At 40.1% G+C, this 23,357-nt stretch overlaps 1 protein-coding gene across 8 annotated transcripts in view; it reads left to right on the forward strand.

The window, feature by feature from the left end:
* Positions 1–21,421, forward strand: part of GRIA4 (glutamate ionotropic receptor AMPA type subunit 4) — a 242,057-nt gene extending 220,636 nt beyond the window's left edge. For 3 of the 8 annotated variants that reach the window (XM_086481766.1, XM_086481768.1, XM_086481769.1), the window contains 3 exons: positions 4,839–4,953; positions 14,372–14,506; positions 21,257–21,421. In XM_086481766.1, coding sequence (XP_086337892.1) covers positions 4,839–4,953; positions 14,372–14,506; positions 21,257–21,421 — 415 coding nt within the window. Of the gene's footprint in view, positions 1–4,838; positions 4,954–12,013; positions 12,129–14,371; positions 14,507–21,256 lie in introns of all 8 variants that reach the window. The other 5 variants (XM_086481770.1, XM_086481771.1, XM_086481772.1 and 2 more) reach the window with 2 other exon arrangements.
* Positions 21,422–23,357: the final 1,936 nt, after the last annotated feature.

A 23,357-nucleotide genomic window follows, 5' to 3' on the forward strand; every position in this document is an offset into this window, starting at 1 on the left:
TTGTGTGGAGTGAAGTCCAATGGACGGGTCATCTGTTAACCATTACTGTGACCCAAACTACTGGAAGTCAAAGCAGACCTCTTTGCCAGCCTCCCTGGGCTTTGCGCAAGCACCCTACTGTGATCCTTTTGAGTAGCAAGTGAGGTACCCCTGTCTGGAACCATAGATGTTATTTTGCAAGGGACTGGGTAGTCGTACCGTCATCTGTCTGTGCAGTTTTATCTTTCACTAACTGTGAAAGGCATATCTGCAGTCGGCACAAATAGACTCTTTAAAAAAGAAGTGACACTGATTAACATTTTAAACTGCTTATTACTATTTATTTCTGGCGAGATGGGAAGTGATTTTAAATGAGTAAGAATTATTTAATTCTCATCAAGTTTTTCATACTGTAATTCTATAGGGAGCTTAAGAAAAGCTGCGATCCATACATTGAAATTACTGTCCATGCACTCAAGTAATTATGAAGTGAGGTATCACTGTAATGCAAGGGCTGCAGTTTTGACTGAACTGGCTTGACTATCGCATACAAGGACTTTGTTTTCTTCTGAGTAATGGAAAAGGCAGGATTGTGCAGTGACAGCAAGGATTAAGAGTCAAATATTAAAGCATTCACCTGCTTTCTACTATTAAACCCTTATTCTTCCAAAGATTTCAATTCCTCTATTGAGTAACACATTGTTCTTCAGTGGGAGTTTTGACTAAGTGAGGTATTGAGGATACTGTCCTATTTTTTAATGATGAAAGAACAGTTTCTGCCACTGACCCTCAAGTTTCAAAGTGCCTTCCTCTGCGGCAGAGTGAAGCACTATCTGGGAAGAGTATGAGTGATCTAGCCTGGCTCTGAGGTCTCAGGTATATAATTTGCACCTATCAGGATCTCAGTTACAGCATTTCTGTGGGAGATACCGCAGTGTTGAGCAAAGGTTCTCTGTGTTTTGCTGACCAGAAGAAAATTCTTTATTTCCGCATGTTGAGGTCGTCCTGGATAACAAAGCAACAGAGAAAGCGGTGTGAAACTAACCTGGTTTTACATGGCCTACTAGACAATATGAGGACAATAATATGTTACATTTATAAACAGTATGGTTTAATTTCAGACCAATGATTGCAGCTTAAATCCACATTTACTTCTTCATCCTTTTTATTTTCATTTCTCTATTGTGCTGTGAAACTGTCTATGGATATGGCTAATAACCCAGCTAAATAACCCTCTCATGAATGGGTTTCATTTACGTATTTATTACTTGAGTATTACTATCAACCAGCTGCAGCTTCTCTAAATGGCTGTGGGAAAATTTTCCATGATAATTTTTAATGCTTTGAAAGATAAATTTGAACATTTGGCAAGTGAGAAAGCTCCTTCCCATCAACATGGAAATTAAACATGAAAACTTATATTTGTTGTCAAAAAACCCCACCTAATTGTTTTTTATTCATCTTAGAATATCCAGATGAAAGGTCTAAGTAGACATTAACTTGAAAAGCTTGGAAAAAAAAAGGTTGTATGTTATTGGGTAACATCTTCAGCCAAGATAAGATAAAGGTTGAAAAAAAAACTTTCTAAGGATATTAGCGTAAGGACTTTGTCTAATTCAATGAGCTTTGTTGTTCATACTTGAGAGACTACAGCTTAGAGGAAATAGTATGAGGATGCTTTTACAGATAGACTGATTGATAGGACTTCCCATCTGCTTTAAAATAAGACCGTGCTCAAGTGGCTCATTGAATTGAGAGTTAGTGATATTCCTTGAGATACTTTTCATTTTTCTCAGGAGTCATCACTCCTGCCCGCATCTGTAGCACTGTCAAAGCAGCTGTTTATATTATTGCTACCCAGTATGACAATTAGGCATACCAGCATTAAATTAGATCTTGGTTTGGTTTCTGTTGAAGGGAGAAAGAGTTTTGACATTGATGTTGTAGACAGCAGGCTCAAGCTATGTATCTAAGCCATTTGCAGAATAAGTAATGTTGTTCAACATCAAAGATATAGTGTTTCTAGGATCATCTTTCATCTATGGCTCAGTCTCAATGTCCTTCCAAAGGTAAAATTTACATTTAGTGTACTGGAAGTTTGTGAAACATCAAGGCTGGCCACACAGTTAGCTTTTGAATGGGGCAAAAAAAACAAAAGCACAGGCTTTGTACCTAAAAGCTGAGTAGGAAAAATCTGTAGTAAATATGACTGGTTCAAAAGCAATTGCTTCCAAGAACAAAAGGGACAAATGAACAATTTCATTTCAATTTTGCAATTGCTCCTCTCCCTCTGGAGTGTGAACCATAATTAGAGCACTTATACAAAATCACATTTGTCAGCCTGGCTGCTAAATTCCCCTTAAAGCTTTATCCACAAAGAGCAGTCTGTTATCGCTCCCACTGCAGCCTACAGTTCTCATTTGCACTTGAGGGACAGACAAGCAATTACTTTATCTGTATTGAAAATCTCATATAAATGTAACTACAGCAAAGCTAGGTAAAGTCAGATCTACACGCAAGTAGTTTCCAAACTTCATGACAAGCCAGCAAAGACCTGTCTTGGTTCCAGCAGGAGCTGTATGAAAAGCTGTTACCAGAAGACAGCGAAGGTATGTCCTGAAGCTGACATTTATCCCACAAATGGTCCAATGTTGTAAGGAACACTCCACAAGCTGTGAAATACCATCGTCTGTACCTGTCTGCCAGGAAGATCTCTCTCCCAATGAGTGAGAGAAAAATTTCCGTTCTAAGACCAGAAGGGACCCCAAGGGACCAGTGACCAGCCGTCTCTAGAGAGGGTGAATCACAAGCCCAGTTGCTTCTGGAGCCATAAGACCTGATGGAGCCCTGCCACCTCTCTTCCCCAACTCTTCTCCAAGTGCTTTGCAGGTGTTGCATCCTCTCATAATTGAAGAGGGGAAGATGCCATTGACAAACATAGCTCTTGCCAAATCCCACTCAGCCCTGACAGACAGATCTTGACAGCATTAAACAAATTCAGAGGGAGAAACATCATCTTTCTCAGCTGTATATTGTCCCTAAAGAGCAGTAGTTAAGCTACTGGCACGTCACAGTTACTTTTCTCCCTTTGGAGACGAGTGGTGCTTCAAGGATATGATGCCACTACTCCACATGCCTCTGCAGATCTGCAGGCAAGCCTGGGCTGACAGACACCCACCAGAAAGAGCGTGCATGTCTGATAAGCGTGGATGCACTAGGGACCTCTGAACATGAAAAGAGTAAAATAAAAAATGATTATTATTGTGCATTATGAATAAATATTGATGTAGTTGTGTACCCTTAGGATATGTGACTGTTGAGTCTCTTAGTAATAAAGGTAGGAAGTCATACACTTAAACAAGTGCAAAGGTTTCTCAGGAGGTGATGAAGGCTGCATAAATGCCTTGGCAGATCAGTTACCAACTGATTTAAAAAAAGTCATATAGTGACTGTAGTTCTTACCATAAATCCGGATGCCTTACATTTGGGTTTGATTCGTAATCTATACTGTCTACCCTCTGCCACCCAATCTTAATGCTCTCTGGACACTTAAAGGAAAACCTCTGAGCATGTCCAGAAGCAACCCCATCTTAGGACCAGCTCTGTCCCTTTCTTGCCTGAGTTTCTGTGCACTCCCAGAAGCCTTGAGTTCATACAGAAGCAGTGATTCTGTGCTTTAGACAACATGTTGGCAACCCCTCTCTGCCTGCACAGATCCACAGTCTCCTTCAAGTATTTCCCTCATCTATAAAAAGAGCACTTAAGCATGAAATGGAGGACACCAGGTTCACAGAGCCCCTTTCGGACTGTTGTGCCTACACCACTGTGCTGCTAGCAATGCAGGATTCATCTTTCATCCAGTGGTAGCATAACATGTATAAATCCTCCAGGGGAAAGTCCTCAGGATATCCTGACTACCTGCTTGTATCTTAGCACCCAGCGAAAAGGCTGGGTTTGGTCTTCTCAGTGCTTGGGCTTGTGCTTGGCTGCACTGTCCACAGGTTTCCCCAGAAAGGATCACCTCCACTGCCACCTTCCTCCCTCACACTCCGGGTGCCCTTCGAGCTGGGAGACAGGGTGCTCTCCCAGGACAGCACGACAGTCTCTGGAGTCACAGCACCAAGGTAGACCCCAGGTCTTGCATTTCAGTTACGCCTCTACTGTGCAAAGGGAGCAGGACTCTAGAGCCTGCATCCCAAATGTGCAGATGTACCTACAGCAGGTGGTAGAGCTTCAGACAGGCAGGACTTCTGGCACCTCTTTGTGCATTGTTTTCTATTGACTGGCTCTAGACAGCTTCGTAGTCAGTGTGTAAGCCGTTAACGCTCCTCCAGCTCTACCTCACACTGCCTGTGTCTGGAGCCTTAGCCCATAGCTTGTGCCGGATCACTCTTAAGCGCTGTATGTTGAAACTGTATGTAACACAGTGACTGGCAGTGTCTAGCATAGGCCATCTGGATCTTGCCTGTTTAGTATAGGGGAATATATTTTCCCATCTGCTTGAAAAATCAGCCTGGGCCCACACTAAACATATTCTAAAGATAAATTTAAATAAATCTGTGTAAATTGTTTATAATTCCAGGCAGAGTTTTATCATTATTTTGCAAAAATAATTTTGGTTGGTTGATAGAATTTTCATGTTAAAATCCAAGCCATTCTGAAAATCATTCCTACACTGGAAATACATTTTTCACATTTAAAAGTAACCACAATTATTTGTGCTGCCAAGGGCTTTGAAATATGGAAATGAGAGGTTTATTTAGTGTGTGGATCAAGCTTATAAACAGCTTAAGTCCTCATTCCTTCTAACATCTTAACAGCTGTGCAGTTTCTTACAAAATATGTTTTATCGTTTCAAGAAATGCTGTTAACCTCGCAGTTTTAAAACTGAATGAACAAGGCCTCTTGGACAAATTGAAAAACAAATGGTGGTACGACAAAGGAGAATGTGGCAGCGGGGGAGGTGACTCCAAGGTTAGCCTCAATGTCACCAAAAGCGGGTAAACAGTATGTAAAGTAATTGGTGCATCTGCTGGGGTTTTACCTGCGACAAAACAGCTTCACCAGTAGCACAGCAGCGCTGATACCTGCAGTTGAAATCTAGGTGTATGCAATTACTGTCAAAGCAAAAATATTTGCATTTATTTAAGCACCCCAAAGGGAACTCATAAACAGTCTTTGCTATGAGATCTATCACCAGTTTTCAGAAACTTGCATCTTCTGAGACCACAATGAGTCTTTTCCAAGCTTGCTTTTGTGAACAAGCAGTTTGACGCCCTCAGGAGCAAATACCAGCTCAGACTTCTTTTCTACTATATGGTACTACCCAAAATATTTTTCAGTGACAGTAGAGGAATAGGGTGAAAATTAGTGTGACTGCCTGCTAGCAGTAATCTAATGCATGGTCCAGTCTCAGAAATCCACGATTGACACAAATAATACTGGTACAAATTACAGTTTTCACATGAGTATTCAAAATAGGGGGCAAATTTCAGCCAAAATATCTTCATGCTGACATTTCCTGATATCTTACCAGCAAACTGAAATCCATGGTGATTCCCTAGGCAGAATTTATCAGACAGGAATTTTAGACTGAATTTTAGTCTGAGGTGATGACAGCTTCTTATTCTTCCTGCATTTCCATATCTTCCATATGGCCAGTGCCACTACTTCCTTGCCTCCTCACAGCTTCCTTTTGGGAAACTGCCCTGTGCTGAAAAGAAGCAAAGATATGGAAGTGGGAAATGGTGAAGTGGGAGAGGATGAAGATATTAAAAATATACCTTCTGTGCCAGGCAGTATGTAAAAATATTTATTTATGTGCTTGTGTGTGAACAATATATGAGAATGCTGCACAGGTTACTCTGCAGGCACAGAGCTACTCAGATATAGATGATTAAATTTGACTGATTTGCCATACACAGTTTATGTAGCTTTCTTTACAGTTGCCTACATATATTTTTTTCTTACTACTTTCTATCCTTCTTTAGTCCTCCTGCTCTTTCATGCTGTGTCCTGGCCTCAGGGACCATCCCTTGGGCTGTTCTGCACTCACCCAGAACTGGTCTCCTAATCCTCTTCACTTTGCCTTCAATCCTGCTGCTCTACCTATTTTCCCCCCACCGCTCTGCTCGCCAGCAGTCACAGTTTCAAAAATGGTCTTTATTTTCTCTTCCAAAGTGCTTAGGCCTATCAGACATGGTAGCGTTTACCTGCAAGTGGAGCAAATACCACCTTCTTCTAAGGAAGTTGACAAGTGAACCATGAATCTCCAACATTGCTACTATTACATGCTCCACCCAAGCCAGAACTTAACTTTTGCATTATTAGGGGAGGGGTGTTTATTTAATTTTTTTAAATGTCACAGGCAGGGAGTCATATCATTAAAATACCTCTATTTTCTTAGAATACATCCCTCACAAACCTGGTGTGGTTGAAAGGTGAGGTAAAAGCTAGGCAGCAAACTAAGGATGCTTTTTACTTACTTTCCCTGATTACCAGCCACTGGTGCTTTGAGTCACGAAGCAGGAAAAGAGGGGGAGCTCATGGTAGAGGGACGGGCAGGGCTTCATCAGGGAAATGTCTGGAAGTGCTGAAGGGGCAAGTTTGGTGTGATGGCAAGTGACAGAAAAAGAAGTGAAGGAAAAATGTAGAAAAGGAAGGCAAGTGCGGTCCATGGAGAAACAGGGAGGATCTGTGAATGCAGGATGGATGAAGGAACACATTGCCCATGGAAATGAACAATAGGTGACACAGGCAGTTCAGGATACAATAAAAAATATGGTGGGCAAGGCAGCATTAGCAAAGGATGGAGAACATGATGGAGCTCAACTTGTGGCACTAGGACTGCCAGGAGCATTCATCTGACCTCAGGCCTGTTTCTTGCCGCACTTTTTCCCAGGCACAGCTGAGTAGGCAGTACCAGTGCTCCTGGGAAGCCCCAGGTCTACCATGTGCCTGCACTGCCCACATTCAGTAGAACCAGGTGCATCACGGAGATGAGCAGGTACTACCATGCTTCTCAAATTCTGCATTGCAGCAGCATCTGGTCTTGGTTTTTAAACTACAGCTACTCTGACTCCCCAAAATGTTAGTTAACCATTTATCATCTACAAAATCCATTTCCTTCTTCAGGAACAGTCTTGTAGGATCTGATCAACTAAAGTAAATAAGACCCTTCCCTGGGTCTTGGAGCTCTAAACATTTTAATTTTATATGCTAGCAAATGATCATTAGTGGAATAACTAGGACACCATGCACTGTTGTAAACCTGACAACTACCAACAAGTCCTGAACTAAGCTCTTAAGCATCTCTAGCTAAAACTTCTTTTCATTGTATGAATTTAAAAAGAACAAAACCTGACCTTTGTTATCAGCTCCAGTCCAAATTACAGGACTTCCTACTGTCATGAACAAGAATAAGGACATCCTCTTCTCCTGAAAGAAATACAGTACCTGAGACTTGACTGATAACTGTGCTGTTACTGTTTGAGATTCACTAGTCAGAATATGAGAGTCTAGATTCAAAATAACCCTTCATGATAGTACAGAGGGCTATAGAAATTGGGGAGTTTCATGAGAGCTCAGCAGTTCTCCAAATGTTTCCATTGCTCTGTAAAACAAGATTTCTCCTACATCCATTCTGTGCACTTAAAAGGTCATCTCTAGCCTCCCCATTTATTGTTCCCTTTAAGGAACAATCTTCCAAAATTCAGAAGGACAGTTCTGTGTGAACCACCTGTGGTTTAGTGACCTCAGTAATTAAGTCGTGTTTGGAGATAAAACTGAGGTCCCCAAGTTGTTTGAGTGCTTTTGAAGGTATTACCTCAGGTCTTAACCATATGCCAGCACCATTTCATGTGATGCCTGGGAAGATATTTAAACACAGTTTCTGCCAGTCTGCTCCATTGTTTTTATAAAAGTGTGAGAGGAAAGAAGCTGTGCTGATGGAGCTCTCCTCCAGTCTCTGCTGACAGCCCTCAGGAAAACACGGTGGCCCTTGTTTTTCATTCAGCAGATGAGACTGACCTTACACTTAATTAATGGCTCAGCCATGAATGGGTAATGAAAATCCTCCTAAAGCATACTTGATTGCATTTTTAAAATCCCTGTATACCAAGACACTGTAGTGGTTTCAGAATCGCTCAGTATTGTAATTTAAATGCTATAATTGCCCATTCGTTGTCCTGAACACGACTAACTCAGAACTTCATTAATGCTGTTTTAAAGCACTGTGATTTCGCTGATGTTGCTGGCACAAGATCCAGCCCGAGGCTCTTAAAAACCAGCCCTTCCAACAGCAAGTGTTTGATGACAGGATAGGAGGAAATGGGGAAGAAGCCAAGAGGGGAGGTAGGAGGGCTGAGAACATGATGAAAAGGCAGAAAACCAGTGTCCCTGCGCCCAGGTCAGGCTGCACCACCCCTGACTTCAGCACGTGGGTGAAGAATAGGGTCCACAGTTTTGCACTGTGGCTACATGGGACAAATTCTTCTCCATATATGAAGGATAATTTTATTTGTTATTTCTCATATATTATCCCTACATGAATTCGAGGCAGATGGATCCTGTTTATATATAACAACAGATAGTCTTGGCAGCTGCACATTGGAAAAACTTCACTGATTTTCCCAAAGGCTACCAGTTTACTCTCGTTGAAGATTTAGCCCAACATTAGTAATTCAGGAATCACTAAACAACTTGAAAAAAATGCTAAATCTATAGTAATTTTCCACTGAAATATTAAGTATACAAGACTGAACTTGATGGGAAATTTAATTATAAATGCTGGATTTATCCTCTGTATATGACTTAAATACATTGCTAATGTAGAGCTGATTGCTTATGTATAGCAAACCATACTGATTTTTACTTTCTGCCCCTTTAATATCAGTGGGACTATTCACCAACTGATTGTATAAGCAGTGGAGTAACAAGTTGTAGTCATGACTGACACGGTCAAAATGACGCTTATTTGGAGAGGATATTTCCAAAGAAAGGAAAGACACCTAGATAAGTGGCTTCCCATGAAAGTCAAGGTGATCTGTGCATTCATCTCCCAGGAGAGCTGTTGAAAATCTCCTGCTAAGATGCAAAACCCAAAACTGATCTGCAATCAGTTACTGTGATTGCAAACAGGTATGTTTGAAAAGCCTATTCTGAAAAGCATAAGCAAAAGTCTTCCTTTTCGACTCTGCAGCCGTTCAGTCTGGACATCTTGTATTGGACCGTGTACATTTCCCATTGCAGCTGGCTGATTTAAAGTGGGAGAAAAATGCTGTTCTGAAAGTGTAAAATATTTTTAAATTTAAGTTTAAATATATTTAAAATATTTTAAAATGTAATTTTAAATTTAGCTCAGAGTTCTTCTCCCTCATCACAGCTAGGACTGTCTGAGGGGACATGTAAAGGACATGTCATGTCTCATTCACATGGCCGTGCTATGGCAGGTGAGAAAGTGAGGGGCATAGGACAGGTTTCCCTGAGCTTGTGCAGTGCCTTGATTCAGAAACTGTTTCAGCCAAAATAGTGGAGAGAAGAAACAAGGACCCCACCTCAGACACATCACTGGCTGTATTTCAGTGGAAAGTGGGAATTGCCTCATCTCTGCTGGCCATTGCCATTGCGTTCAGTTATGTATTGAGGATAGTGTGGCAATTTTAGCATGAAATTGGTTGCTTTTCCCAAAGGAAAACCTGAGCGCTTCCTCACAGAGTCGATGCATAAAGCATGACATTAAAGGAACTACAGCTGCAAAGAAGAAAAAAATCCCTGCCCGTGTCAGGCTTTAGATACCTAAATTGTTAGTGCTGAAAAACAAGTGAAGGACTGGGAGACATCTGTTTTCTAACTCATCCCAGCTTGCTGCTGGTCTTGGTAGTTCATATCAAGTCCTAATTATCACTTTAATCAGTTTAATCTGCAAAAACTCCACAGGCTTCTGATTTTCCATGTAAGAACAGTACCTGGATGTTCCTTATCTTTGTCAGAAGCAGCCCTGTTACTCTGCTGGGACTTAGGAGCACCGAAATGTGGCTTAGTTCCAATGTATGACATGTTACAGATGATGGCTATCCAAATAATATTAATTATTTCGCACTTGTACTAGAAGCAAACAGAGGATCATATTGACAGGCAACTTGCCAGCATCCCAAACTGCTACCCACTCATTTCACAGCTGTGGAACTCTCATATTCCACTATCAACCTGCACAACCTTCTGCCAGGAAGCCTGAAGACAAAAAGTAAGTTTGAATACTGGAAAAGATCAAGAAATAGGCATTTTCTGCTCTAGAAGCAGAGTATGCCATATGAATTAAATGTGTGGGATTTGGAAAGTGGATGAAGCATTTCCATTACTTAAAGGGGTCACCTGAGAGTACCTGGGAATACTGTCACCCAACTGTAGCTGTCCAAAATTGTCATTTCTCTGAGGAACCAAGGCTTCCTCAGTAATAAACGAAAAGAGATGAGTATCTCAACAGCGTGCTTCATCCTTTGTTAAAGCTGGTATCTAAGCCCACCTTTTGGAGGTACCTGTCTTTTTCTCTTAACTGCAGGGAGGCCTAGACAGGCAGCCAAAGCTCAGGGCATAACTTATGGGTGAAAAAAATGAGGTGAGGTGAATCGCCCCTTTATGTATATGTAAAAAGACTAATCAAAATGAAAAGACAGGATCCCTAAAGCTAAGAGTAGCATATGAGGTTCAGGAGCTGTTATTTGTGTATTAAATATAAATATACAAACATGCCCAAATATATTAATACATGAGCATTTGGATATTTCCAGTTAAACCAGCTGTAGAGTATAACAAGGCCCTTGTCTCTTTCATTTTTTAGTAGGTTCAGTTACACTATACTAATTAATGCTTGCACTGGCTATTTATTTATTAAGCCTTGAATTCATGAGTTAACATTTTAGCAATGCATGGAATATGGTGTATTATGAGAGATTAATTTTCCCATAGGAATCTGCTGGCACACACAGGATCAGGTCCTATGTCATATAACATGACCAGAAGTCTATCTATTACATGCCATTTCTGTTTATCTACCTCCTTCTCTGGTATATATTGTATTTTCATGCACACCTGCACATAAATAGATATCCATATGCCTATCACATTAAGAATTGGACACTCAATGATTCAAAGTGGAAAGTACATAAAATAAGTCTGTTAATCATTTCACAGGATTTTAGAAAATAAACTGGTATAACTGCATGAACGGGGGCATTACCATAATACTCTGAGATTATTCACTGAGTTTAAGTAACTTCAGTGTAAACCCATAGCAGTTCATGATTTCGAGGAATCAGATTAGGTTTCATCTCAATATTAAACTCTGCTACATCACCCAGAGCAAATACTAGTAGCAAGAGAAGATATTCCAAGTAGTAACTTATCATCAGCCTGGGACCCTCGAAAGACTTATGTGAATAAGTAAGATTTATGGAAAAACTTTGAATTTGAAAATAATGTTGAAACCAAAATGAAGATGAAAGACTGACTGTCATGTTCTTCTTAGCTGAGGATTAGTTCTCTGCATGCAGACCTCCTTGATTACAGCTCTGTGCCAAGTGGTTGTGGGCAGCACGCTGCACAAAGCATCTCCTTTCTCTTGCCAGGCTAATTTTGAGGGCAGTAAATGAAATAGCTGTAGCCAAGTCATATGATTAGTTTGTACACATACAAACTAAAAGTAGATTGAAAGCAAGGAACACAAATGAATATATTTCTTAAGGCATATATCCAGTCGTATTATATATGTTGTTAATATGTCTAAGCCAATAGTTTTGGGTTCACAGTAATTGCATACTATTTATTTACAAATCTTCCCCAGCAGTATGTGCCTGTTACCTAAAGCGATGGAGCAGGTCCCGGTCATATGTCTGTCTCTAAACCTGGGCCAACAGTACATGACATAGCACCCACTGTGGCCTCTGCTCTGTCACTTTGCAATGCGATTCTATGTAGTTTTACTTGAATAACATAAAATAACATATATAATGTTATTTATGTTATTTTCCACGTGAAGAACTCCTGTAAACCTTGCCGTTTTGAAACTCAGTGAGGCAGGCGTCTTAGACAAGCTGAAAAACAAATGGTGGTACGATAAAGGTGAATGTGGACCCAAGGACTCTGGAAGTAAGGTCAGTCGCTGCAGTTCGGGACCTACTATCGTGTTCACAAAGCAGTAAAGGAAGTAATAAACAAAATGACTTAGAAGTAAAATAAGCAGCTGTAGACACAGAATGAATCAGCTTTGCCCCATCTTGATGGGGGTCACACTTTAATTTAAAGAAGCACTATTGCTTTTCAAAGTCTTCAGTGATATAAATCACCAAACATCATCCTACATATTCAAAGTATCTGTTGAAGAGTTACGAGGCAGGTTGCATTAGTTGTTTCCTTCCTGCCTCGGGGGCATGGACTTTCCCCGTTGACTGCCTAGGAAGTGTCCCTTCACTGTTTCTCCTTTTGGAGCTGGCCTCCCTCAGTGGTTTTATGAAAAGGGGAAGTGCTAGCGGGAAGGATTGTCTTTCATCACTGCCCAGGGTGGCTGTGCCTGGCTGCCTTTGGAAAGGTCCCTGGCTCCTTGAGGAGGGAGGAAGACTTAACTTGAGCTTTGAAGTGAAAGGCTTTGATAATTAATAGCTTTATACAGCTTACAGTGTTTACCCTAGTCCATTCCCAAACAGTAATCCTGACAGCTCCAGGGAATGGAGCCTTCTCTATTTCTCTGTGTTTGGGGACAAACACAGAAGCAGGTATTTTCTGGTGGCTGGGAAGCACCATAGTCAGTGCCAGCTCTATATTCAGGGAGTCTGAAATTTCTTCACAGTGCCTGTCTCTACGCCAGCCTGTGCTGTCCAGAGCTAAAAGGAAAGCAATTATGAGCAGCAACTGCTTGCTGCCTGCATGCCCTGAGAGTTACCCTGATGGATAGTGGCTAAAATTAGCCTGGGAAACAAACTTCCAGCACATTTTGCTTTTTCTGGCAAGTGCTTTGGAGAAAGGAATGAAAACCAGTTAAGAGGATGGCAGAGTACCTGTAAAGGACAGCTGAGAAAGCCTCAACTCGCCACGTATGTTAGGTCAGGTCTTTCTCAGTCCTGCCTCCTCCTTGTTTGCAAGCACCATGTTAGCAGTTGCCACGAGAGAAGCACAGTTACTTCCAAGATATCCGGAGTCCTCTTAGCCAGCTAAAAAGAGACAGACAAAGCAGAACCCAGATATAAGCCCCAAACTCCTCTATATATCCATGGGAATTGTTACTGTGCTAATCTAGAGATTACACAATAAATAGTGCCTCTTTAAATTAAACATCCAAATATTCTGCATTCTTTGTAAGTTAAAATTCGTAGAGATTACAACTGGAAGTTAAGTACTCTCCTTACTTTAGGTAAAGATTATATAGTCTGCGTAAGAATAAAGCTTTATAAGTATCTTAAGGTGCACAATGTAGTATATGAAGTCAATCCTGAGAGAGTTCCTTGAGAACTGTGCTAAAAATGCACATAGATTTCAAATCAAAATATATAATTTGTAACTAAGCAGTGAAGTATAGAGAAATGTAGAATAGTTATTTCCTACAATACGTCCAAGAAGGTGATCGTTTATAAAATGATGTATATTTAATAATTTGCTAAAGAAAGTTCTCAATGTTGTCGAATTTATGAATAAAGTGTAAGACTTCATAAATTGCTATTTAAAATTATACTATTACTGAGCCTTAGTAGTCCATGGGCATGTTCCAGAACTATATTTATAATAAAATAGAAAGAAAATACAATAATCGGTAAGAGGTAAATACATCATGATGTGTGTGGTACAGTGTACACTTTCAAAGGAAGTGTTTGTTCAAAGAAAGAACTTAAGCCTTACATGTTATTTTCACCTGTCATTTAAGCATCAGAAACTCAGTCTGGATCTTTTAAATTAACAGCAATGCTTACCACAAGTACAATTACTGGCTTTTTAAAGGCCAGGCAGAGTCTTGTCTAATATAAATGAATTTCTGGATTCCAAGGCTTTTAAAGAGCTTTAAGTAAATGCAGTTTCGTATCAGTGCTAAAATGTCCCCTAAAGATAGCTAGACAGGTCATTGTTTAATTCTCCACTTAGTGGAAGTAAAGTTTTGCAGTAAGGAAGCAATGATATCCTGATATGTTGGCAATATACTAGTATTTTTTATGCCAACCAGGAAAACTAAGTGCTTAAAATGTATTTTATAGGTCCAGATAGGTCAATTTTTGTGAGAAGTATGTAAACAACTGTCATTTAATTTCAGCTAAATGTTGTTTTTTATTTCTATTTCCAATGTTTTAATGTGTAGCTTGTGCTCCTGGGGGTCTGTTTTACGGGGTTAATTGTGTCACTTCTGTTTCCCCAGGACAAGACGAGTGCCTTGAGTCTCAGCAACGTTGCTGGAGTCTTCTACATTCTGGTTGGAGGCTTGGGCTTGGCAATGCTGGTGGCTTTGATAGAGTTCTGTTACAAGTCCAGGGCAGAGGCGAAACGAATGAAGGTGGCAAAGAGTGCACAGACTTTTAACCCAACTTCCTCGCAGAATACCCAGAATTTAGCAACTTATAGAGAAGGTTACAACGTATATGGAACCGAAAGTATTAAAATTTAGGGGTAGGACTTAGGGCCTACTACAGTGAGTGGGTGATGCATCTTGTAACGCAGTGTTGTGCTATGTCTGTCTAGTGGTGCTTGCTTCTGAACAGAGCTTTATATTTTGGAAAACTTCAGTGCAAAGTGGTTCAGTTTTTTTTGGCTGCAGATGTACAGTATACTATTCTATGTTGCTAATAGACATCTGCATTGCAAGGAATTTTTAAGATAAAAAATACATTTTTAACAACTCAATGTTGTCAAATCGGTTGGGAGATGACAACTATTTGAAATCATAAAATATATATTCAGAGGGCCATTGTTTAATTACATGATTGGCCAGTCTATTTTCCTAAAGATTTGCACTCTACTAGTGACAAATTACTGTAAGCCTTTATTATTCGATGTTGACCCTAACTGGGACTTCGTTATCATCAAGATTTAGGATAGGCAACGTCACTGAACCATAGTTAACCTAATGGAAGACAAGGCACTGTTACAAGAAGTCTAAATGTTGTTTTACCTTCTCTCCCTCCTCCCTACCCTACTCCTTCACCCTCCCTTTGATACATGTTTTATGCTAATTGTGTGGCATTTTTTTCACAATATCCTGCTTCAGGTCAACCTTTGCCCAGTATAATAACCACAAAAAATCACTAACCAGTGAATAGACCTTGATTATCGTCCTCAGCTTTCAGTAACGTACCCCTTTACCTAGCTCAGGTCTAGTGTATTTTAGATGTTCACACAGTGATTTCGGAGACTGAACCGCTGCCGTTGCCAAGCTGCATCCTGCGTAGTTCCCCTGGGTAGGCGCGCAGGGATGGTTTACTAATGTACTTGTTCTCATCCGTGCAGTGAGTATGTTGCCAACTAATCATTAGTCAAATCAACTCTCTGACCTTTGGAAATGGCACGTAGCAGCAAATTAAGCTTCTAAATATAACTTTAACATAGCTCCCAAGCTATACTGGCTGCTTTATAAGTGAAGGTGCAGCTAGGACCCTGCCCTGTCGTGCTACCTAGAGCTCCTTTACCGTGGCAAATAGCAAGCCACATGTCTCCTCTGTTAACAACAAGCTTGAGCTACATTTTCCTGAAATCACTGAGCCATCCATATAGCAGAAGTAAGAAAAAAAAGTTTAGGGAAAGGAGATGAAGAATAGAATTTTTATGTTGCCACCTAGAAAAACTTTTGGAGGAAACAACTGGAGATACAATTATTATTTTTTTATTTATTATTTATATAGCGCTGGAGTACACGGCGCTGTACAATAGGTGAAGTGTGCCAAACACATAACAGGTCCCTGTCCCGAGGAGCTTACAGTCTAAAGGCACAGCCGGTACAATACAGAACCATACAGTACAGAGCAGACACAGAGTGAGCAGAGAATGGTGTTTGAGCATGATAGCTGGAGCGCTGCAAGGAATAGGTGGGTTCTCGGGGGGTGAGGGAGGGGGCTTGGCGTACGCTGGCTGGGAAACTATCCCAAACATACTGTCGCTGTGTAGTTTCCTTTTGTTCCCTGTTGTACAAGAAGTCATGACCCTGGGTATATTTTAATTGCAACAGAGCTGCCTATTTTCTCCACGTGAAAAAAAAAAAAATGCTGTGCACTTTATTCACTAGTGAAAATGCGAGGCATAGCAGGTGTCAAGGGACTCTAAGAGTACAGGCCAGTGTTCATTACTGTGAACTGGGAATCAGGACTTCCAGATGCTAATAGTAACCTCCAAAGTTCACTGCCTACTGTCAGTGATAAGGGTCTTAAAAAGAAAAAATCCTGTGCAAGTAATTGTGCAAAATGCAAATGAAGACATCTTTTTTCTTTAAATTCTTTAGTCATGTGCCTGCAACTGAGAGTGTCCTCAGGCTGGTATAAAAGTAAGAGTCCCAGAAAACATATTCCTTGTCAGTTTTACAGGGTGCAATGCATCCAAACCATAATCTTAAAGAAAGCAAACAAAAAACCAAAGCTTTCATTCAAATACTGACCTGACCCAAACTGGCTTAGCATGCTAAACGTAGCATGATTTGACAGTCCCTTGAGTTCCCACCCAGCTCTATGATTCCTGTGCAACAAACACTATGATTATACTTGTAGAATTTATTTTAGCCTTACTGATTTCTTGAAATAAAAGTTAGGGCTAACAGAGTGTTATTTTTAAGGAAAGGTCATAAGTGCCTTTCTCTAAAGTTTGGATTTTTGTGGGACTTGTTGCAACACAGGAAATAGGAAAAAACATAGGAAAAATGTATATAAAAAATGCTCACGTTGCATTTTATTTTATTGAAAATTCATGTTTGGGTCAGTCAAAACATCTGATAATCTCTTAAAAACACTTCAGGTTGCAAACATTTAAAAATTTACCAAAAAATAGAAATAACTAGGATTTTGAGCAAATATTTATAGACTTCTGAAATCTTCATTCTACTTATTTGCCATAATATTTACCTGAGAAATTTCAGCATGTGAACTTCTTATAAAAATGCTGATGCTTATATGTGGAAGACTGCCAAGGTCCAGCCATCCTCTCCTGGCAATACTTGGCCATCCCTAGCCACGCAGGCAGCGAGGGGTTATGTGCGTGCCGTGCTCTGTACAGGGTGACTATGCCATCTGTTTGTACACGTGCTACTCATAAACCCCTGTTAGCTGGCAGCAGTGCAGAGCCCACAACACTGGTTACACATATTTCTGCAGAAATAAATGTCATGCGTTTTGAAACCTTTGATATGTTTATTTATCCAAGGAGTAAAGGGATCATACTGGGACTAAAACTAGCTAATATGAAAAGATGCTTGGCGGTTCTAACCTGCATGAGTAACCAACATGCTGACTTTTTAAGCTAACTTCAATTAGTTTTAACAGTATATGTTTTAAACTAATATGCAATAGCTGAAATAACCCTCTTGACAATCAATATTCATTACCATGTTTTTTCTTGTAGTGTAATCCAGTCAAAAGTAAGTTGCCTCAGGGAAATTCACCTGGCTCTCACGCAGCAGAAAATGAAAATGTAGGACTAGTCTGTATGTGTGGACTAGCCTGTATGATAAAGGACTAGTCTGGGGAAGGGGGGATAAAGACATTCAGAGGGATGACATGCTACTTTATCTGCTGAAGGCAGGGAAGGAAGTTTGCTTTATGGAGTGAACAGTCCCTTCCTCTTCCCCTTGGCAATAGTTTTCCATTTTTGTGTGTCAGTAGTAAGCCCTTAGTACACTAGTTGAGTTGATGCCCTGAGAATAGTGTGGAGCCTAACAGCCTTCTCTCCAGCTGCTCTAGGGAAAAACCCTACTGAGTTCCTCACCCCAAACCCACAGACTTTCAAAGGGATTGTCCCAGTATCCACCACCACTGCCTCTCCATGGCCTTCTCGGTGGGCCATGAAGCTCATGAACCAGCTTCCAGTTCAGATGCCTTCTCTTGCTCTCGCACCCCATGCTGTTGTTTATAATCAACAAAATTAATTACAAAACTACAAAAAGAAATGAAAAAAATATTAAATTAATTACAAAAAGGGTGAAGTGCTACATGATGGCTCAGTAAATGTGTAATGCACTTATATAGTTCCAATTTCATATTCAAGACAGAAAAATTCATTAAAAGTTCATCTTCAATATTTGTGCCAAAGACACCTCCATGTGACCCAGGTACTAGAGGAGCCTGAACAACAACAGAACCCACATGGTCTAGGATATTTGTATTATACAAGCTGAGGATATCAGTTTCCTAAATTCCCATTTCCCAATAGGAACAGGGCAGTTAGTGTTTTCACATGATTAATTCCACAACTAATTTAATCAAACTAATGACAAATTTGAAAATACATTATCACCGTTAACTGCATACACTTACCACACAGATGCTTTCACAATTTGGGTAATATTCACAGTAAATAGCAAGACTTTTCCCTCTCATCCCAGCCACTCCTGAAACTGCTTCTGCAGCCAGGCCATAAATCTGAAATTGTAACAGCACAGTTAAGCAGAGTATTAGCCCGGCTTATTATTAGACACTGGAACAGGTTGCCTAAGGGAGTTGTTGATACTCCATCCCTGAAAGTGTTCAGGACCAGGTTGGCTGGAGCCTTGAGCAACCTGGTCTAGTGGGAGGTGTCCCTGCCATGGCAGGGGGCTTGGAACTAGATGATCTTTGAGGTCCCTTCCAACTCAAACCATTCTACAGTTCTATGATGACCTATAGTGTAGTTTAAAATATAACACAGAAGCTTACCTGGTTACTTGGCCTTATGGCACCTTCCTGAGTACAAGTTTGACCTGCTTCTCCTGGCTTTGTTAACTGTCTGGGTTGTTTCTGTGGTGTGTTGCTGAGCTGTTGTTAATCTCTGCCATGAGAAGAGAGGAGTTGTTTTATTGCAGCTTTTTCTGTTATTCCATGGAAGGCTGCTGAGAAATTGTTTGTTATTCTCCTTTGATTTTGATTTTTTTTTTTGGTGGACCCCTTTTTGCTGTCTTTCTGTCCTGAGTGTGTTGTCAATGGCCAGAAAGCTATATAGACTGAGCTACAGAACCACAGTTACGCATAACTTGTGTATCCCATATAAATCTGAGCTCTCACTCAGATTTTGCAGTGACAAGTCCTGAATGGTCATGAACAGATAGCTGATCAAAGTGATGGAGAGATGCTGGTACCTAATGATGACTTTCTGGGAAATTTATCACATTTGGAGTAAGCTGTCCCTTTTCCACCCAAGTTTGCACTCTAATCTGGTTTGGACTCCTATCCCTTCCCAAAACTAAAGCACCTTTGTTTTTTCTTGCCATTGACCAAAACATGTTCTGTGCATTTCTGCAGGCAGTTACCAGTCCTTGACATCCATTTGCAATGGGACTCTGGACGTGCACTATGTGGAGCTACACCACATTGCATTGTGCAGACACACATTGTGCTTTCCAAATGCATAGATTTTTATTTGCTGCTGGGGAGTAGTTGAGCATTTTGGTACGGTATGGGCCCAGGTTCCCACTCCCACATTTCCTCTGCCTCCCTTTTTCTATCTAGCCTTTGAATTAGGTCAAGATATGTTTGGTAACAGTACCTGTCACAAAGTACTGTGGCAGCAGGTAAATTTTTCAAAGGGTGACTTTGGACACTACAATTTGTGATTATCAAAGCCAAGGTTTTTCAGCAAAAGGAGAATGCCATAATGCCCTCTGTAAGCTGAGGCCTTTTCCTGAATTTGGCTGCTTGTGAAGGCTGAGGTTTTAGGGTAATTGATTTGGAACATTGCTTTGATATACAAGCTCCAGCTGTGCCGCAACAGCAGCTGTACAGTTTTAAGGAATCTTCCTCATCACTATACGCACACACTCATATAAAATTAACTTCAGCATATCAAACAACAGTTCAGGATTTCACTGCTACCTCGGAAGGAGAAACTGGGCTCAGAGGGACAAAGTTCTAAATGCAGAGATCAGTAATAATGCAAATAAAATGTTTGCCATCCCTTTGCTCCTATGTGAATGCAACCTCCTGTCTCTCTTTTTCCAGTTGGTATTTCAGATTGCATCCCTGCACACCAATTACATGAGTTAGTTGCATAGACTGTAGCTTCTGCTGACTAGAAATCAGATTTCCCCAGTAATTAATACCTCCACGTAGTATCTTTGAAGTCTGTTTCAACGTGGTGTAGTTTGGGTGCCTGTTGTTCCAGGTGTCCTTGCTGCATTGGTTGACCTTAGACACCTCCCCAGATTTTAGTCATCTGGAAATCGTTTAGTCTAAACTAGTCATTGGCTTTTTCTGTCATCACATGAGAGAGCTCTTTTAGATCAGGTTACTGATTTTTGGATGACTAAAGTTACATGGCATAACTACGAATCTTTTTTCTTTTTAACAAATCCAAAATTTTTTCTTGAGTCAATTAGTACATAAACAAGATATTTTGGTCTGATTTACCTGAAAGTAAGGATTTTGACAAAAATTTAAACCTTCTTGTGGAAAATTTAGACCTAATGTAGAAAACTGTAGAAAAATGTATTTTTCTCAATAAACTACATTTCCTTTGAAAGTTCCTACCTTCTCTAAATCTAGGAAAATATATGAAAAGAGATTTGAGGACAGTTCTCAGATTTACTGATAGTAAATATGTGCATTGTGAAAAGAAGTAATAATTTCTTTAGATTTGATCCTGGAATTATCACAAAGATAGCCGATACAGCTATTGCAATTTATAAACAATTTTCAGTAGTTATATTTTATCTTGACATTCCTAGTTGAAGATCTAAGCCTTTAAACACCTGTGCATGACTTTATTCACAGTTGCTAATGCTTTCAGGTTCATAAAAGGTCTTGATTCTCATTCCACTGTATATAAACGTAGTTTAAAGCAATTTAGATTAAGGTATTGCCTCTTCTGTTAATTTCTTGATTAAATTCAGATTTTATATTTAAATCAATAATGATTTATTGTAATGAAATTTACCCTCAGAATTGCTAGTCTTTTTTCCCCTAGTAGACTTAAATGCTATGTAATATCTTTATGATGATTACTATTATTATATTTAATGTTAACATGGAAAAATGCAGATGTCTAAAATTAAATATTTTGGTGTTTGCTGTGTCCTGGTTTGTTGAAGGACAGAAACATTCTAACACTTTTCTCCTTTCTCCTTTCTTTTAAAACCTAGCTTACCTTTTCTGAAGCCATAAGAAACAAAGCCAGATTATCCATCACGGGAAGTGTGGGAGAAAACGGACGTGTATTGACTCCTGACTGCCCGAAGGCCGTGCATACTGGAACTGCAATTAGGCAAAGTTCAGGATTGGCTGTAATTGCATCGGACCTACCATAAAAACCAAAAAAATAATTGAGTGCCTTAATCAAACTGTGTTGGTGACTGATGGGAACACAGCACAGACTGTAACGACATGGGAGTGTCATTGATGAACTAATAATTTGGCTGAGAAAGGGAAGTACGTCCAAATGCGCCAGACATCATCAGCAACAATGTGTGCATGAGCTCAGCTCGGAAACCCAAACTCAGATTTTATATCAGGAAAATTCATAATTTAGTTTTGTTGGGGGGAGGGGGCTGGGAAGGGTGTATTAACAGCAACAAATTTCACTTGAGTGGACTTAAAACTAATAAGACTTGCCAATTTAGCGCATTAAACTGTGAAGAACATGCTCAGAAAGGACAACATTTTGGTCTTTGTCTTGACAAAGAGAGAAAAATAGCTATAGAAGTCAATGAACATGCTAACCTGTGTCTCCAGAACATCAATATATAAAATGGAATACTCAGCTGTTCAGCTGTAGAAATGAATCACTAAACTGTGATAAGAAAATAATAAATATGTAAATCCTGTGAAAAAATAAAGAAATTATTTACATTTTCTTTGAAAAAAAAAAGAATATTGAAACATGCTTGCTTTTTAACTGATGTAAATTCGGTAGAGGACAACACAATTCTTTTTTCTAACCATCTTAGGGAACAATTCATTGCAATAATTGATATAAAATGCCATCACTGTAATAAAATTCAGAGACTTTTTTTTTATAAAAGTTGTTGGTCATCCTCTTGTTTGCTGTTACCTTCATTCTGTTCCATCATTCCGTGTTCCACAGATTTGCATCTGTCTAATACAAGAAACAAAATGATAAAATGTTTAGAGTACGTCATCAGTCTGCAGTGTAGAATCAAAAGAGACTACGGGTCACTCATGTTACAGATATTATTTATAATCTTGTTCTGTGTAAGAAACTGTGGTTTTTGTACCCACCAAAAAGAATAAAACAACAAACATTCTTATAATATTGACACAGCTTGAGTTGTTTTCTGATCATTAGGGAAGTCACCTGGAAAATAGAATACTGTGGTTCATTTCTTACTGCAGGATGCAGGACCTTACCAGAGACAGTCTGAGTCCCTGCACATTTGTGAAGTGCTTTTAGGTCCTCAGAGAGGAAGGACTTGAGGCTGTCAAAGTACTGTCATGTTTATTCACTAGGTATTTTAGTACTAGTCACTAAAATCCTTTCTGAGAGGTTAGGGAACCATTTAGTGATAGGGTTTGATCTCTGGGTAGGTCAAGGGATGAGATACCAGGGAGCCAGAAAGTACAAATGACAGTCTTTCAGACAGATGTGATGGATACAGCGTGTTGGTAGCCAGCAACCTTGTTTTTCATCAGCCAGGCTTTCAGTGGCATGCCAGGGAAAGGCTAGCAGGCACCATTTGAATGAAAGCCAGATGTCAACAGGAGCAGGCATGTCTTCAGGTGCAAAGCTGTAGCAAGTCTCTTCTGCAATGGTCATTCTTCTTGGCCACACTAGACACTGCAGTAGTCTCCAAATCCAGAGTATTGCCACCAGTGTAACAGCTCCATGCCAGAGCTCAGACCGCAAATCAGATCAAACTTGGATTTATCATACCTTCTAATGCCCTCATGATTTTGCCAGGCCCATGAGGGATCATGTTCACATGGCTTACATTTCACCAAAGCCTCCATGGCTGGTGCTTCTCTCAGCCTGCAAGGCTCCAAGTCCTCACAAACAGGAGTGTGGGCACAGGGTGGAGTCTAATGCTGCCAAACAATGACCAACCCTCAACAACTGCAGCAAAGGACAACCAAACAAAAGCACTACTGAGATCATAATCATCCTATGTGGAACAGACATCTACGAAGCAGCAAAGCAGGCATTAGCTTCAGTCAAGGTATCAACAATATAGATAAGAACTTCTTAACTCAAGTACTTTAGACACCCTTTATAGTTACTGGAGGGAA

Source organism: Leptosomus discolor, chromosome 1, assembly GCF_034619465.1.
Source record: "Leptosomus discolor isolate bLepDis1 chromosome 1, bLepDis1.hap2, whole genome shotgun sequence".
Taxonomy (NCBI): Eukaryota; Metazoa; Chordata; class Aves; order Leptosomiformes; family Leptosomidae; genus Leptosomus; species Leptosomus discolor.